Source organism: Podarcis tiliguerta (assembly GCF_965153285.1).
Source record: "Podarcis tiliguerta genome assembly, chromosome: 3".
Taxonomy (NCBI): domain Eukaryota; kingdom Metazoa; phylum Chordata; class Lepidosauria; order Squamata; family Lacertidae; genus Podarcis; species Podarcis tiliguerta.
In genome coordinates this window covers 109,402,928-109,419,437 of record NC_139536.1, presented here as the reverse complement: position 1 = coordinate 109,419,437, position 16,510 = coordinate 109,402,928, and the positions used below count along the sequence as shown (strand labels likewise).

Genomic DNA, 16,510 nt, shown 5'->3' with positions numbered 1-16,510 from the left:
GCCTCCTGGAGAATAACATTAGCCCCTTTCAGTCCTTCCAGTATCCATAGATACATCTCTGACCTACTCTCTGCGGAAGGTTGCTCCCTGCAGCATGCAAGCATACAAACAAAGGGGTTTTGCACACACAACTGTCAATACAGGAAGGCAAGTTCCTCATTGTGTTGTGCACTGAGCATTCCATGCATAAAGTTGTATGCACTTGGGGTCCTTTACAGTCTTTCCAAGGAATTTGTGTAGATGGCTGGGGCAGCACCAGATTTTGGGGGGTGCGGGCGAGTCTCCTGCACAGAGTGATGAGCCAAGGGTGTGAATAACAACAACAACAACAATACCTATATTTATATGATACCTATCGAGAATATCCATGAAAAGCAACTGTACCAAAATGAATTATTGTGAAAATAATAAATATTTAGGGAGTGCACCAAATGTTGCATGTGCTCTGGGCGCCATATTACCAAAGTTCACCTCTGGCAGAGGGGCAGGAGGGGGGAGTGTTATGTACTGAAGTTCTCACCCTGGGCCAGCAGGGGGATACTGTAGATAGTTTTCACTCAGGTCCACATATTCAAATAAGGGTTTGAAAGTGACATTCAGTGATTGGATAGTTACAGAAAATGGTTACAGTTGCATTGTAGTGGAGCTCTATATAAGCAGGCTGGCTGAACCCTTCAGTTCAGTTCTCTTCTAGCCTGTGAATAAACAAGAGCTGTTTGAAGAATCGCTGTGTCGTCTGATATGTTCACCCACAATTTAACAGGGAGCTTGCTGCCCATTCCCCATGCAGGTTTAGTATCCATGAATCCTGAATCAACAGCCACAAGCAGATTGTGTATGGGTAGCGAGATACAGAAGATAGCTCCCAGTGGCACCTCTGAGCCACCCTCACTACTTGAGTTGCATGAGAAACACACCATCCATTAGGGTACATGAGAGCTTTTATTCCAGTGACTACAACAGGGGACAAAGGGTTAAGGCTGCCTCATTCCCATGGGGGGGGGGTCCTTCTCTGACACCTACTATTTCCTGTTGAAGAGCCATTCACACCAGTTGCTAATGGTGGGAGTGGTACCTACTTTGGCTCCAAGCCATCTAGATTTGCTTAAGATCAAGCCTGGTCATTTTGGGGTGTGGTTTTGGGTTTCCCTCCCTTCTCTGGCTCCTTTTGGGGTTGCAAAAACACTTAATATTTTTGCAAAAACACTTAATAATCTTACATCTCAGAGGGCTGCTTTTAATAATTATCTAATTTTTACTTGTTATTAAGGACAAGTAATTGTTAAGTGACATTCAGCTTCTAATGCCACCTCTGGTGTTAATTTCGAGATGACCACTGGGGAAGAGAAAGAATGGATGGGGAGGGGCTAAGGAAAGAGGATTAAAAAAACCCCCACCTTTGACCTTGACTCATTAATTTGGGACCCATTTAATTTCTGCATCACAGTGCTAGCACCTCACCACCTGTCACACACAAAAATATTAGTGTGCTATTTTCCCCCCAGTACAAGTGAACCCATATTTCATTTATTTTGTTGGTCAGACTTTTGAACCTGTTTAATAACTGCATCCTCTCTTTGATTTCTGGGGTCTTTCACCTCCTGCCTTCTCTTTGCTTCATTGCAAAATTCTCAGTCCTTTTTCCCGTTGTTACAATACTTGCTCTCATCTCACTTTCTTTTGCTATCCTTTCTATCACCACCCTATTGCCCCTTTCCTCATGTCTTCTTCCACATTCTCTTTACCTTCTCAAACATTTCTATCCTTTCTTTTTCTCACCTTCTGCTTCCTTTGTACCTGCTGGTATTTCCTTTTTGTCTCCTCTTTTTACTCTCCTCACTTTAATTCACCTTCTCTGCAGCTCTAATTCACCTCTCTGTGCCTCCTAATGTCAACTTGCCTGAAATCAAAATCAACTGGATTTCTGGGGAGGTTTCACCATTCTCAGAACCTAATATGGGTGGTAGCTGTTCTTTTTGCCCCTTTGATGGATGATGAAGTTTGAAGAAACTCCGTAGCTTCTCACACACAGAAGCAACATATACCTGCAGTTCCGAAACAAAATGTTCCACCCCCGCTCTTTTAGTTTGTGAAGTCTTTCCATTTTACAATTCTTTTTTAAAAAACCAACTAAATGTCTACACTTCCAAATCCACACTGAACTATTAAAGCTGGCGTCCTGTGCATAGTTACCTGAGAGTAAAAAGGTAAAGGGACCCCTGACCATTAAGGTCTGGTCGTGACCGACTCTGGAGTTGCGGCGCTCATCTCGCTTTATTGGCCAAGAGAGCTGGCATACAGCTTCTAAGTCATGTGGCCAGCATGACTAAGCCGCTTCTGGCAAACCAGAGCAGTGCACGGAAACGCCGTTTACCTTCCCGCCAGAGCGGTACCTATTTATCTACTTGCACTTTGACGTGCTTTCGAACTGCTAGGTTGGCAGGAGCAATGGGAGCTCACCCCGTTGCGGGGATTCAAACCGCTGACCTTCTGATCGGCAAGTCCTAGGCTCTGTGGTTTAACCCACAGCGCCACCCGCGTCCCTTACCTGAGAGTAGGTCCCATTAAAATAAGTGTGCTTTTCTGAGCAGCCATTCATAGGATTTGCTTTGTAACGAAGGCTTTCCCTCGCTGCAGAGCTGAATTTCCTCTACCTTTCCTGCATTTACCTGGAAGTAAAGCCCCCAAGGGGACGCAGGTGGCGCTGTGGTCTTGCCGATCATCAGGTCGGCAGTTCGAATCCCCGCAGCAGGGTGCACTCCCGTTGCTCGGTCCCAGCGCCTGCCAAACTAGCAGTTCGAAAGCACCCTCGGGTGCAAAGTAGATAAATAGGGACCGCTTACTAGCGGGAAGGTAAACGGCGTTTCCGTGTGCTGCGCTGGCTCGCCAGATGCAGCTTGTCACACTGGCCACGTGTCCCGGAAGTGTCTTCGGACAGCGCTGGCTCCCGGCCTCTTAAGTGAGATGGGCGCACAACCCCAGAGTCGGACACGACTGGCCCGTACGGGCAGGGGTACCTTTACCTTTACCTTTTTTAAAGCCCCCAAACTGAACATTGGCCAGTCATCTCAGAGAATTAGGCTTCACCTGGCAATAGTATGACCTGGATTCATGTATTTTAAATTGTCATGCATGTACCTAAGAAGTCTTACTCCCTGAATAAACCTCCTCAGACAAAACGTCACATGCAAGCTGTGCAGCAGTGAGAACCCAGTCCATGCTCTAGAGAAGCCAGTAAAGAAATGCAGACTTAACACACCCCATCCAATTTTTAAGGCATGCTTGCTCATTAAATCCAACTAGGATTTCTTACTTGAACACAAAAACACACTGCCCCCTGCCCAGCCCTTCTATTCCAAGTAAGACGTGCACTGGATTTTTGAAGTGAATTTGAATTTTGGGTCAAATTCCCCCAGCATGCCATCTTAAACTGGCTTTAAATCTGATGGTTTTGCTGATTTGTTTTCTAAACCACTGATCAAATTTTTCTGTTCTGCTACATTTTGTATATTTAAGCACATCCCTCACACCCAAACACCTTGATACTGTTTTTATAACTGAGCAAAGCACCCTAAGACTTTTGTTAAAACTGAAGGGTGGTGCTAAAATGTCTTAAATGCTGTATTGGCCGGAATATAAGCCTCACATTATTCCCCCAAATTCTGACTTTAAAGTGCAGCTTAAATTCTCGACCTTACAAAAATTGGCTTTTATGGTATCACTGCTGAAACAGACATACAGTAAAACGGAACGGGTGTGAGTGCCTGCGGAATTTTAAGGGAGCGGTTTATATTCGGTTATTGTCTTTTTTTTCTTTTTCCGACTTTAATTTCAAAGGTGTGGATTATATTCGTGTGCGGCTTATATTTGGGTTGTAGTCCAATAATATATGGAGGGCTGGACCACAGGTTATCCTTTCCTGTACTGGAGGCCAGAGATGCTGAAGGAGCAAACAGGACTGAGTAGACTATAGGAGGAAAAATAAGGACCCAACAGTGCCAACTTGAATAAAATATGGGCCCCCGCTTCGCATAATCGATCACATTACACAGTGCACATACGTCATTTGAATGGCAATGCCCATTGTGATAGGAATTTTGAGGTCTTAGATACATGGTAATGTTCATAAGCGTACCAACCAAGCACGTACATAGATCAGCACAGGAAGACCGACCTGAAACCATTTTGATTCCCAAACTGACCAAATGTTTTCCCTGCAAGGAGGGAGGCGGGAGTCAGGGAGCCTTCCCATTGTCTCAGGAGTAATCAGCATTTTAATGGGTGACAGACTATCAGGAAAGGCAATCAGATAACCTGGTAAACAGGAAAAACAACATTCAAATTTCTGTTTTAGACCACCTTTTCTGTGATGTAGGTATGATGGATCTGGGGGGTGGTCTTAGGTTACAGGGTGGCAATTTCAAAAGTCTTTATAAGGCCTTGTGCTCCATTGTTCTGGGTTCCTCCTCCTCTCCTGCGGGTGAGAGGAGCACCCTGTTGCAACAGATCAATAAAGATCAAGCTTACTAGCTGCTTTACTTCTCAATATTCTCTGGTTGGCCTCTGTTACAGTGGTGCCCCGCAAGACGAATACCTCGCAAGACGGAAAACCCGCTAGACGAAAGGGTTTTCCGTTTTGGAGGTGCTTCGCAGAACGAATTTCCTATGGGCTTGCTTTGCAAGACGAAAACGTCTTGTGAGTTCTTGCGATTTTCTTTTCGCTCCCCACCCCCTTTTTCTAAGGCACTAAGCTGCTAATAGCCTTTTAGCAGCTAATCCGCTAATCCCTTAAACCTTTAATAGCCGCTAAACCGCTAATAGCGCTACTCCGTCAATGGGCTTGCTTTGCAAGGCGAAAAAACCGCTAGACAAAGAGACTCACGGAACGGATTCTTTTCGTCTTGCGAGGCACCACTGTATTTTCTCCTACCAATAGGGAACCTACCTAAGGACTCTATATGGGCTCTTGGATACCCCATAACGGAAAAGGGCAATTTTTGTTTACAACACCATCACCTTTGGGGACCCCCCTCAGATGTTTTATTGGGGGTTGGGGGGAGAAGGTACCTCAGCCCCTCGGAGTTGGTTCCTATGCAAGGACGTAAAGGAGCAATGAGCGATAATGGAGTCACACAGAGGAACAAAGAGCAGGCGATGCAAAAAATCAAGTTCAAGAAGGGTTAGGGTTTCGCCTTTTTTGTTTTGGCAGGTCTCTTGCGTCTTCATGACTGGCAGAAACATAACAGCTGCCGTTTCCCCCTCACCGCGGTCACCGTTGATGCTGGGAAGAGCTTCAGCTGTTACATTCTTGCCCACCCTGCAGTTTTGAGAGTCATAAAGCCGTGCTGGAAAGAAGCTGAGCCATTGGCAGGGCGTCTTCGCGTGAGGGAGGAAGCATGCGGATGGACAAGCAGGGTTGCCACTTTCTGCCTGGCTCTGCTCACGCCCCTTAACTTGGGGTAGCTGCATCTGTAAGTTTTGGGTTCTCTCAGTTTCTCATCTTCCCATTCTTAAGCTCAGTCCCCCAAATCCCCACATTGGTTTTGGGGTTTCGTTATCTAAGAAGTCTTCGTGGTGATGCTCCCGGGCCCTTCCAGGCCTACACTTCTATGGATCTATGAAAATTCATCGGCATATTAGTGCTAACACACATTTTTGCAAAGCGTGCTCCCTCCCCCCCCCCCAATATTTACCGTATTTTTTTGCTCTATAAGACTCACTTTTTCCCTCCTAAAAAGTAAGGGGAAATGTGTGTGCGTCTTATGGAGCGAATGCAGGCTGCGCAGCTATCCCAGAAGCCAGAACAGCAAGAGGGACTGCTGCTTTCACTGTGCAGCAATCCCTCTTGCTGTTCTGGCTTCTGAGATTCAGAATATTTTTTTTCTTGTTTTCCTCCTCCCAAAACTAGGTGCGTCTTGTGGTCTGGTGCGTCTTATAGAGCGAAAAATACGGTATATTTTCCCTGAATGCAATGCAATTTTTTATTTTGGCAAATATGTGCATATTTACTCACATGTTACCTTAGTATATGCACAGCTATAAGCATTACTTAGCGGGAGAACTGCACTGCACTGTTGCAAATTTCGAAGGACGGCTGTATTTCCATTTGCATATTGCTTTGGGACGCGGGTGGCGCTGTGGGTAAAAGCCTCAGCGCCTAGGGCTTGCCGATCGAAAGGTCGGCGGTTCGAATCCCCGCGGCGGGGTGCGCTCCCGTTGTTCGGTCCCAGCGCCTGCCAAACTAGCAGTTCGAAAGCAAGTCAAAGTGCAGGTAGATAAATAGGTACCACTCTGGTGGGAAGGTAAACGGCGTTTCCGTGTGCGGCTCTGGCTCACCAGAGCAGCTTCGTCACGCTGGCCACGTGACCTGGAAGTGTCTCCGGACAGCGCTGGCCCCCGGCCTCTTGAGTGAGATGGGCGCACAACCCTAGAGTCTGTCAAGACTGTCAAGACTGGCCCGTACGGGCAGGGGCGCACAACCCTAGAGTCTGTCAAGACTGGCCCGTACGGGCAGGGGCGCACAACCCTAGAGTCTGTCAAGACTGTCAAGACTGGCCCGTACGGGCAGGGGTACCTTTACCTTTACTTATTGTTTTGAAAAGCGTGATCTGGGTCGATTTGCCTTGAAATGTGAACTGCATCAAATGTCTGCCCCACCCCTACCCTAAAGACACAAAGAACTGAATTTCATAATGCAGGTAAAAGCAAAAGAAGCAGGAGTGGAACAAAAGGTGACAACTGCATAGATGAGGCAGCTCTGCATAAAAGAGGCGCAGAGCAGGGAAAACCCTGCTCATTGTGGAGTTTCTGCCATTGCTGCTGTGTTAGAATTAGAGAAGCCAGACCTCGTGGAAGTCTCTTAAAAGCACAAGGGTGCTGTCAACGTTGGGACTTGGAAACCCCTAAGCAGCAAAGAGGGGAGAGAGGTTACCGTATTTTCGCTCCATAAGATGCACCTGACCATAAGACACACCTAGTTTTTAGAGGAGGAAAACAAGAAAAAAAATATTCTGAACAGTGGATGTTTGATTTTTGTGGTTCAAGCTGTGGCCCCAGACATGCTACGTGATCTGATGGTGAATTTGGGTTGACCCAATGCAAAAATCCTGAGCAGCCATGTGGATCCGTGCTTTGTAACCACGTTTTTGTGCCATTGCGGCCCCACGAAACAGTGGATGCGTGGGGTTTTTTTGTGCCGGCTATAGCCATGGGCATGCTATGTGATCTGATGGTGAATTTGGGGTGACCCAATGCAAAAATCCTGAGGATCCATGTGCTTTTACCTCCCCCCTCCCAGGCAGCCTCCTTTATCGCTAGAGTCCCTTATCTCCCCTCCTGATCGCTTGCTGATCAGCTGCTCAGCGGCTTTGTTTCAACACCCCCTTCCCTCTTTAAAAAAAAAAAAAAAAAGAAGAAGCACGATTTGCTTTTTGCCCCTGGGTAATTCGGCTTCAGGGACCACACATTTGCTCCATAAGACGCACAGACATTTCCCCTTACCTTTTAGGAGGAAAAAAGTGTGTCTTATGGAGTGAAAAATACAGTAATTTTACAAACAGGCCCTCTGGATCTACCACATAGTGAGAAAAGCAAGGGAAAGCCTGATCCTAATGGACCCTACCCTAACTTTTGCAGCTAGGTTCACTGTTCTGGGCAGGAGATAACAACAAGAACAGACAGCAGCACCTGGCTTGATTTTACTTCTACCCTTTATCTGTGGCTTCAGATATTGTTGCCACTGAGAGCCCCCCTCAGTCCTCTCCTCCCCTTTGTTTCCTGTGCTACAGTAGTCTGCAGAGAGGGAGAAAAGAGTAGCCTGTAGGCTTGCGGCTTCACAATCATGCAGCTCACCCCAGGGACCCTTTACAAAAACGCAAGCCCAGCCAATGGTCCATCCCATCCAACGACCTGTTCTCACAGTGGCCAACCAGATGGTAGCCACTAGTAGCCACTGCTAGCCTTTGTCTAACTCCATTTCAAAGCCATCACTTTCCCAGATGTAACTTGACAATGAAAGCATTACTAATCCCAAACTCTTTTCTGAAGTCTCTGGAACAATTGTTGTTAACTTGTGAAATACTTTTCAGTTGTGCAAATTACCAGACTAATACCAAACAGACGTCAACAGTTTGCTCCTCAGTGGAGTCTTCTTGACGAGGGTCCAGTTTAGATTTAATGCTAAGCCAAACTATGGCTTTAGTGTGAATAAAGTGAAAATCACGGCTGCTTCTCATCTCCCTCAGTCGCCTTGCTGCTGTGCTCCCTGAAGCTAAATCACGGTTTGGCTTAGGGTTACGCACAAACCAGAGCTCACGGTTTGCCTCGTTCCTAGAAAACCACAAACTGTAACCAAGGTTTTCTTCTTGGCTTACCATTCATGGTTTTTCTGGAAGAGACAAATAACAAGCTCAGGTCTGCCCATAATGCTAAGCCAAACCATAGCTTACCTCTAGGTAGTGCCGTAGCAACAGGACCAAAGAAGGAGCAAAGCAGCAGTGATTTTTGCTCTGGCTTGCACACTTATTCACTGACTTACTCACTCACACTCACTAAATCACTGTTTGAGAAATTAGGTTTAGGAATTAAATGTGCTGAACTTTTTTACTTTTAAAGAATAGATTACACTTTTATTTCACCTTTCTTCTATGGAGTAACTCAAGATGCACATATAAATTCTCCATACATCTCCCATCTAGCCACTCACCAGACCCTTTGAGAGGGTGTACACAGCTTTGTCCTTGTGCACAAAACATATATTTTAGTCTGTCAACCATGATTGACTGTGAAACATTCTGTGTGCGCCTGCTCCCTTCTTCTGTTCCATTAAACACTCTCATATATTGCATGGAAGGGCCTAGCTTGCCTTCTGAGTACTGAGGCTGACAAGAGTGGTCATAGACCAATGTCACATCTCCACATGCATTTAAAGCACTTTGCTTCCACCAAAGAACTACAGAAACTGTTGTTTAAGGGTGCTTGGAGTTGCTAGGAGACCCCTCACAAAGAGACATTTGCCTGCACCCATAACAAACCCAGGATTCTTTGGGAGAAGCTAAAGAGGTACAATGGTGCTTTAAATAGATGTGGCCCCAAAGAGGCCATTTGTAATAGTTGCGCAGAAGAGGGGATTTCAGAAGGTGTAGCTTGCATGACAATCGGCACCTGCTGAAATGCCCTCTTCGAGACAAATATTTAAAAATGCTGCTTTCCTTTTCCATCGGGCCCTCTTGACGGCTAGCAAATAAGTTTTGTTTTGACACTTACCAAGCCAACGATGCAGCCAGCCTCTTCAGCGCACAACTCTAGCAAAATGTGAAGCTCTGAGGAGAAGCCATGTCTGCCGTTCCCAGCTGCCTACACATATCTCTACCCCACCCATCTTCAAAACATTTACGCTGATAGAAACATGCTAGTGTCGACTGGGCTCTGATGGCAAAAGTGAAGTGAGGTACCATGAAAATTTAAGGAAGCCCGAACATGTTGTTGATTCGTGCATAAATATACAAAAGTATCAAATCTCAAAAAGTTTGGATGAACATTTAATTTCTGCAGAAGAGTCAAGAGCTTTGGCTAACTGGACTCCTCAGGAAATAAACTTAGCATTACAATCATATACCTTTTAGCACGCCTTAAGGAACAAACTTGATAGTTGCAAAGGAGGACAACCTCACAGGCTGAATCCTGGTCCCGTTGAAGTCAACACCTAACTCCCATTGGCTTCAATTAGCACCAGAATATGGCCCTTTACTGCCAGGGATGTTTACATTAAAATCAAATTTACTAAGCCAGTGAGGTGCACTGTAAACTTTTGGAGCCCCATTATCTCTTTTGGGTCCTTCAGAGCCCAAACAGCAGAATAAACTGAACTAAAGGGAACCAAGCTTTCCCTCTCCCTTTCATTCCTTTTTCACAGATTCCAGGAAAGGAGGTTGGGTTTGACCTTTCTTTAAAAAAAGAAAAGAACAGAATTATCTGAAATACAAAAACAGTTTTCCCAGTTGCCCTTGTCGCACTGCCCTTCACATCCTAAGGAAGGGCCCCTTTTCAGTTCCAGAAGGACCAGAACTTGAAGGTGGGGAAAATAAAGTTTGGTTGGGATTAGGACTTGAATTCATTCCAGTGGGAATATAGTACAAACTCTCCATGTAGTTGCCGTCGGCGGTTTGGGTAGCTGGAGGAACATCGCTCTTCGAAAAATGGCTGTAATTTTCGTTGAGGTTCGCATTTTCTTGAGCGGGTTGTTGGTCTTGAAGATCCAGGTTGGCGGGGGGCATCGCTGGAGGGGGAGGGGGGAACCCAGGAAACCCAGAGTATGACATATAAGGTGGTCCATAACCTCCTGGATTCATGACCACTGGTGAGAAAGGAGACTGGTAAAGCCCGCTATGTGGCGATAGTGGGACTGGGGGTATCAGGACCTCAATATACTGCCCTGTTTCTGGGTCATAAAGCATCTTTAATTGAGGCTGCCTCGGCGGTTCCACATAGTAGCATTTTCCACTCTCTGGATCAACCAACATTTTTCTGTGTCCCTGTAGAGGAGGAGGAGGAGGAGGAGGACCTGCAGCAGCAGCAGCAGCAGGAGGAGGAGGAGGAGGATGAGGATGAAAGTGCCTTGTTGGGCTTGGGGCACTCTTACCAGATGGCGAAATTCCTTCATTTCTTCTTGTGAAGCTAGGAGACTCTTCAAGTCTTAGGGGGAGTTGCCCATGGCTTGGGTGACTGTATAGCACGTTATCGGAGGGTGCCTTCCTCTCCATTTGTTTTGGTGGGAAAAGCTCATGGCTTATTTTATTTCCCGATGCTTCTCCACTCGGCTGGAAGGAGACATTGGAGGTGAAAGAGTTGTCAGTGTTCAAAGGCGCTGGGTGTTTAACAGTCGCTTCAGATTGATGGGTTTTCACAGGAATCGTTAAGTAATTTGTGTTGTCAGCCTGGGTAGCTGAAAAATACTGTTCATTTGTTGCCTGGTGTTTGTTGAAGTTGTCACACCCTGGGTCGTGGAGCTTTCCATAAGAGGTTGATGGAGTAAAAGAGGAGTTTGATATTACCTTGATTCCTTCAGTGTACTCTGTTGGTGCTAGTGGACTGTTTGAAATCACACAATCAGACTGTATTCTGTTGTGTTTGTCCAAGGGTCTGGTGTCTTCCTGTACTGTAGAGTCATATCTACCATCTGCAAAATTACTATTTTCTTGAGTCTGGGTGTGAATATTTTGGGTGCTTGTCATTGGAGGCCTGATGGCTTGTGGGTACCTACAGCTTCCATGAGATGATCCAGATTCTGGAAACATATTTTCATCTTTCAGAAGGTTATTGGAAGCCACTGAGAAGAACTCGCTGGATAAATGTTTCTGATAGGGCAACTCAGCTTCTTGGGTTTTGCAAGGGTCATTAATATAGCTTGTGGTTCCATAGCCATTATCTCTCCTTGTGATTTCCCGTACATAGGTAGAAGATGGGATCCTAAGAGACTCAGATGAAGCAGCATCTTGGGTTTCTCTCAACAAACTATGTTTAGACTGTGGCACTGAATCTTTCATGGTCCTTTCATCCAGTCTGGAGCAACTAGAAGCTGGAAAATAGTCAGTTTCAGTTTTGTGTGACTGTTTGGAGAGAGAACTGTTGACTTTAATATTAAGTTGAGATTCTTTCTTGGCGGTTGTAGAAGAAGGCCTGACATTTAATTCACTCCGCTCATAAGGCACTTGTTTGTTTTCAACTTGCGTCGGAAATTCTTTATTTTCAACCAGTTTCTTGGACTGAATTGTAGTAATGTGCACTGCAGGTTCACCCACTGAAGAACATTTGCTTTCTGGATGACATACAGGTACATTTTCGTGTGTCTGTATTGTGGGATTAGAATTATCAGTGGACTCCTTGCTCCTTGTGCTCTGATCATGTAGAGAAAGCGTTGACACATCAATGTCCCCAATTTGGTCTTGCTTATTCTCTTGTGCATTATTTGCTGTTTGCATATCATCTTTCCGACATATTGATGTGCAGCGTATGAACAGAGGTGAAACAGCTGGGGGCTCCTTTGGTAGCACAATTAAGCTGTTATCACTTTTGCTTTCAGAATAGGACGCCTGATCTACACTGGAGCTGTCTGAAGATTTAAAGCCAAGATTATATGTGTCCTTCACTAATTTTCTTACACCTCTGGGCTGATGTATTCTTGCCTTCTCTTTGCTTTCCGTTTGAATTGTCTCCCCTGTGTGAGGTGTTTTTGGGGGATTTGATTTTTCACCACTGTGTGATTTGACAGAAGCTGGAAAAGCCACAGATGAAAGTTTCATGCTCTGAAATGTAGGCAGCCTCCGCTCATTGGAAACTCTGTCCAAAGATTTGTGCCTAGAAGCATTTGGAACATTATGCTCATTCTTGATCTGAGGGATGAGTTTCATTTCTTTGGTTTTGGATGTGAAGATGTTACTGGGAGTATCTTTGGGTACCACAAGGCTTTTCGGTTTCAGGGGGAATTTTTCTTCCTTTGACTGTGTGTGCTTGCTCTGACGAATGGCTCGCTGCTTCAGATTTGGCCATGGCTTTTGTGGCTTTGCAAATTTCGGAACTGCAGCCAAGCTTTCCGTATCAGCCTCCATGGACTCAAACACAGCTCGGGCTCTCCTGTATTCTTTCCTTACCCCAGCGGCCTGCTTCCTGGTGTTGCTTGATTCTATGACATTCACAGCCCTGTCTGCCAAAATGGGGAGTCTTTTCAGCTGAGTGACTTCTTGATACTTCAGTCTCTCGTTCAGCTCGTTAAATGTATCTTTCAGTTTGCAGACATTCTCCCTTAGTTGCTCGTTGAGCACAACTCCTTTCGTTGGCCTCAAGGCGTCCACGCCGTCTTGATTCACTGTGATGGGCTCTGACCTCTCACTGGTGGAATGGCTCTGCACATCCTCCGTTGAAAAACTGCAGTCCGACTTAGACAGAGAACTTGACTTGCCTTCTAAACTGTCCCCTGGGAGGTCAGTGCTTATGGATGAAGGGACAGAAGAGGTTGAGCTCCCCCGGACGGACGCTTGTTCCATTTTAATCCTGTGTTCGTACTGCATTTTTTTAGCCAAAACGTTTTTCACCAGGCTGGAAGCCACCCTCGTTTTGCTGTAAGCATTGTTCAAAGAGGCGGCTTTCAGAAATTGCTTATAATTCAGCCTAAACTCATCGCTGATGTTTCTCGCTTTCACACACGACTCTTTTCGTGGTTGTGTGAATGGCTGGAGGGCAGCGCAGTCCCCAGCAGCACAAAAACCTGCCTCCTTCTTTTCCTTCCGCCTTAACTGGATCTGACGCTTGGGCACCATTCTCTTTTTAGAGAGGCTCTTTTTGCCATCAGCAGTCTCTAGGGCGACATCGATGCACTCAGCGTGCTCCTTCCCCAAGACGCCACTGAGCAGTCCTGCATCTGGGGCTTTGCTGGCTGTTGGGAATAGCCGGCTTCCTTTCGCGTGGCCGGCCACCAGTGTTTTCCTCTGATCACTGCATAATGGCCACCTGTTCATTCCATTACTATCTTCTGGCAAGGAATTGGACAGGCTGGAGGATGTCCTGTTACTGGAACTATACATATCTAGGTAGCTGCCTTGTGGGCATGAGAGACTCTGGAAGGACAGAGCAGTAAGCTTCTCTACTTCGTTATCAGCCTCATCAGAGTCACTCAAAACACAGGGGTTTTCAACAAAATATTTGGGGCATGCTGGTTTGCTACTTACAGGACCATGCACTCGGCTGCCAAGGCTGCTTTTCTTCGGCTTGCGTGCACTGGGTAACATTTCCTTGGATTTGTCGGAACTGAATTGTGCAGGATGATCCAAATACTTCGATCCGCTGTCTCCTGGCTGCAGCCTCCGTGTGACTAGCCCCATTCTACCACTGCACACTGGGTCTGAGCTATTCTTAGCTTTGATTGGCATCTGAACCTGTTGCTTTTCCTTCCCACTGGAACAGAGTTTGTCTCTGCAGGTTTGATCTTTTATAGTACCCTTGGGGTCTGCCTGCAGGCTCGGTGCTCTCGCCTCTTGGACTGGCAACGACTCCCCATATGTCTCGCTCCTGCGTAAAGGAAAATGAGCTCGAGATCCTCCAGATGTAGCAGCATAAGTATTCCCTTTTGCGCCGCACAGGCCCTCTCGTAAGACGTCGCTGGAGCTATTCAAAGTCCCATGGAGTTGGCTGGCTGTAACCTTGGAAATCCTATCAGCAGGGCTTGTCTGAGCTGCAGGAAGGACCGGCGTTGCTGTTACGCTTCCTTGCTCATGTTCTGAGTCGCAGTAAGTGCACTCCTCAAGACAATCTCCAGCTTCTTCAAAGAATTCGACACAGTCCTTGAAACTCTCCGCTTCCTCTGAACCCGGCGCTGAACGGTAAGAAGAACTAGACGTGTCCGAGGTGCGGTCTCCTTTGGAATTGCTCGGAACGTGGCAGTCTTTCTCTGGAGGAGAATGGAGTCTGCAGCTGTAGTTGTTGATTTGTTCTCTGTCCGGACCATCAGGTTCAGGAGAAAGTTGACTGCTTCTCGTCACGCAGGGGAACATTTTTACGCTGCATAAGCCATTCAGATCTGAGCTGGAACAATGGAAGTCTGGATCCTGTTTTATCGCTGTTGCAGCTGGGTCTGTTCCCACTCACACTTGCGAACTTGATCTTCTGGGCGAAGCTCATATTCCACCCTCTCCCTGTTTAATCCAGTCATGATAAAAAAGCGAAACCTCTGGTTATGTCATGTGCCTGTTTGAGGGAGGCATGCCGAAGAAAATAGAAACACACACATGCAGCGTGCTATAAAAACACAAGCATCAGTAAACAGAAAACAAAATATCAGGGCTATATTTGCTTTCCTTCTCTCCAGAGCAACTCAGCCAGAAGTTGAGATACAGAGCAGCTAGTTTCAAAATGCGTTATGGCTTGCAGAACAAAGTACTCCAGGAGGCACCAGCGACATTAGAGAAATAAAAATAAAAGATTAAAAATCCAAGCGTGTTAGCATGCTTGCTACAGCTGTTGTCTGATAAAATAAGTTTTAGTCCTTTAATCACCTAAATGGCTGAATAAATTCATCACTTAAAAACAAATACAATTGTATATGTGTAATACACCGATCTTGAAGGAAATTAGGTAGGACATGTCTATGCTGGGGCTGGTGCCATCTTAGAAGGCACATTTCTTCCTATGTGAGAGAGGAGGAGGAAAGCATATTCTGGGATTTCTTGCCCTCTGCAACTTCGATAAGTACACATATTTAAAATAATTTAAACATGGTATCTGAAGAAGTGTGCATGCACACGAAAGCTCATACCAATAAGAAACTTAGTTGGTCTCTAAGGTGCTACTGGAAGGATTTTTTTTATTTTGTTTCGACTACGGCAGACCAGCACAGCTACCTACCTGTAACTTAAAATAATTTAACATTAATTAAAGCAAGAGTTTCCCACGTATTCGATTAAAGGCTGCAGTTCTAACAGTTGTTAATACTGTTGACGGAGGGGTTCAAAAGCAACGCAACATTCCCACTTTAAGGCAACAGCTTTCACTCAGACCAGGGTTTCCCAAACTTGGGTTTTCAGCTGTTTTTTGGACTACAATTCCCACCATCCCTAGCTAGCAGGAACAGAGGTCAGGGATGATGGGAATTGTAGTCCAAAATCAGCTGGCGACCCAAGTTTGGGAAACCCTGACTTAGACGAAGGACAACCAATGCATTGCCTGCCAGGTGTTGTTAGACTGCAATTCCCATGAGTGCCAGTCAGCATGGCCAATGGTCAGGGATGATGGGATTTGTAGTTCAACAAATAGAAGGCACCATGTTGGCTACCCTTGATTTAATACCTTTGCTTGCACAGCAACATAGGTGGACTGGCAACATCTACTGCTTCCGGAGTGGTTGGGATGGTTGCTGTGCCTCCAGTCTTCTAGCTAGAATGGCGACTGGGAGCGGCCGCTGAGACCATATAACTTGAAAGACCTATACTGGCTCCCAGTACGTTTCTGAGCGCAATTCAAAGTGTTGGTGCTGACCTTGAAAGCCCTGAATGGCCTCGGTCCTTTATACTTGAAGGAGCGTCTCCACCTCCATCGTTCTGCCCAGACACTGAGGTCCAGCGCCGAGGGCCTTCTGGCGGTTCCCTTGCTACGAGAAGCCAAGTTACAGGGAACCAGGCAGAGGGCCTTCTCGGTAGTGGCACCCGCCCTGTGGAACGCCCTCCTACCAGATGTCAAAGAGAAAAATAACTACCAAACCTTTAGAAGACATCTGAAGGCAGCCCTGTTTAGGGAAGCTTTTAATGTTTAATAGGTTATTGTATTTTAGTGTTCTGTTGGAAGCCACCCAGAGTGGCTGGGGTAACCCAGCTAGATGGGCGGGGTATAAATAAATTATTTATTATTATTATTATTATTATTATTATTATTATTATTATTATTATTGCAGTGTTGATTATCGCTGCTTGCTTCAGACTTCCATTTCTGTCTCCTCCATTCGTCTCTACTCCTTAACTCTGTCTCC

The 16,510-nt window shown here is 45.9% G+C and overlaps 1 protein-coding gene and 1 long non-coding RNA gene across 4 annotated transcripts in view; one reads left to right on the top strand and one right to left on the bottom strand.

The window, feature by feature from the left end:
* Positions 1–16,510, top strand: part of LOC310675243 — a 33,744-nt gene that overhangs the window by 6,072 nt on the left and 11,162 nt on the right. Inside the window, exons 2-3 of one of the 3 annotated variants that reach the window (XR_014509985.1) lie at positions 5,210–5,471; positions 14,858–15,331. This is a non-coding gene — a long non-coding RNA (uncharacterized lncRNA). Of the gene's footprint in view, positions 1–5,209; positions 5,472–7,635; positions 7,690–14,857; positions 15,332–16,510 lie in introns of those variants that run through there. The other 2 variants (XR_014509987.1, XR_014509986.1) reach the window with 2 other exon arrangements.
* On the bottom strand, positions 9,527–14,861 carry PROB1 (proline rich basic protein 1). The gene has a single exon (XM_083435282.1). It carries the CDS (start codon positions 14,541–14,543, stop codon positions 10,020–10,022), a length of 4,524 nt encoding a protein of 1,507 aa, XP_083291408.1. The 5' UTR covers positions 14,544–14,861; the 3' UTR covers positions 9,527–10,019.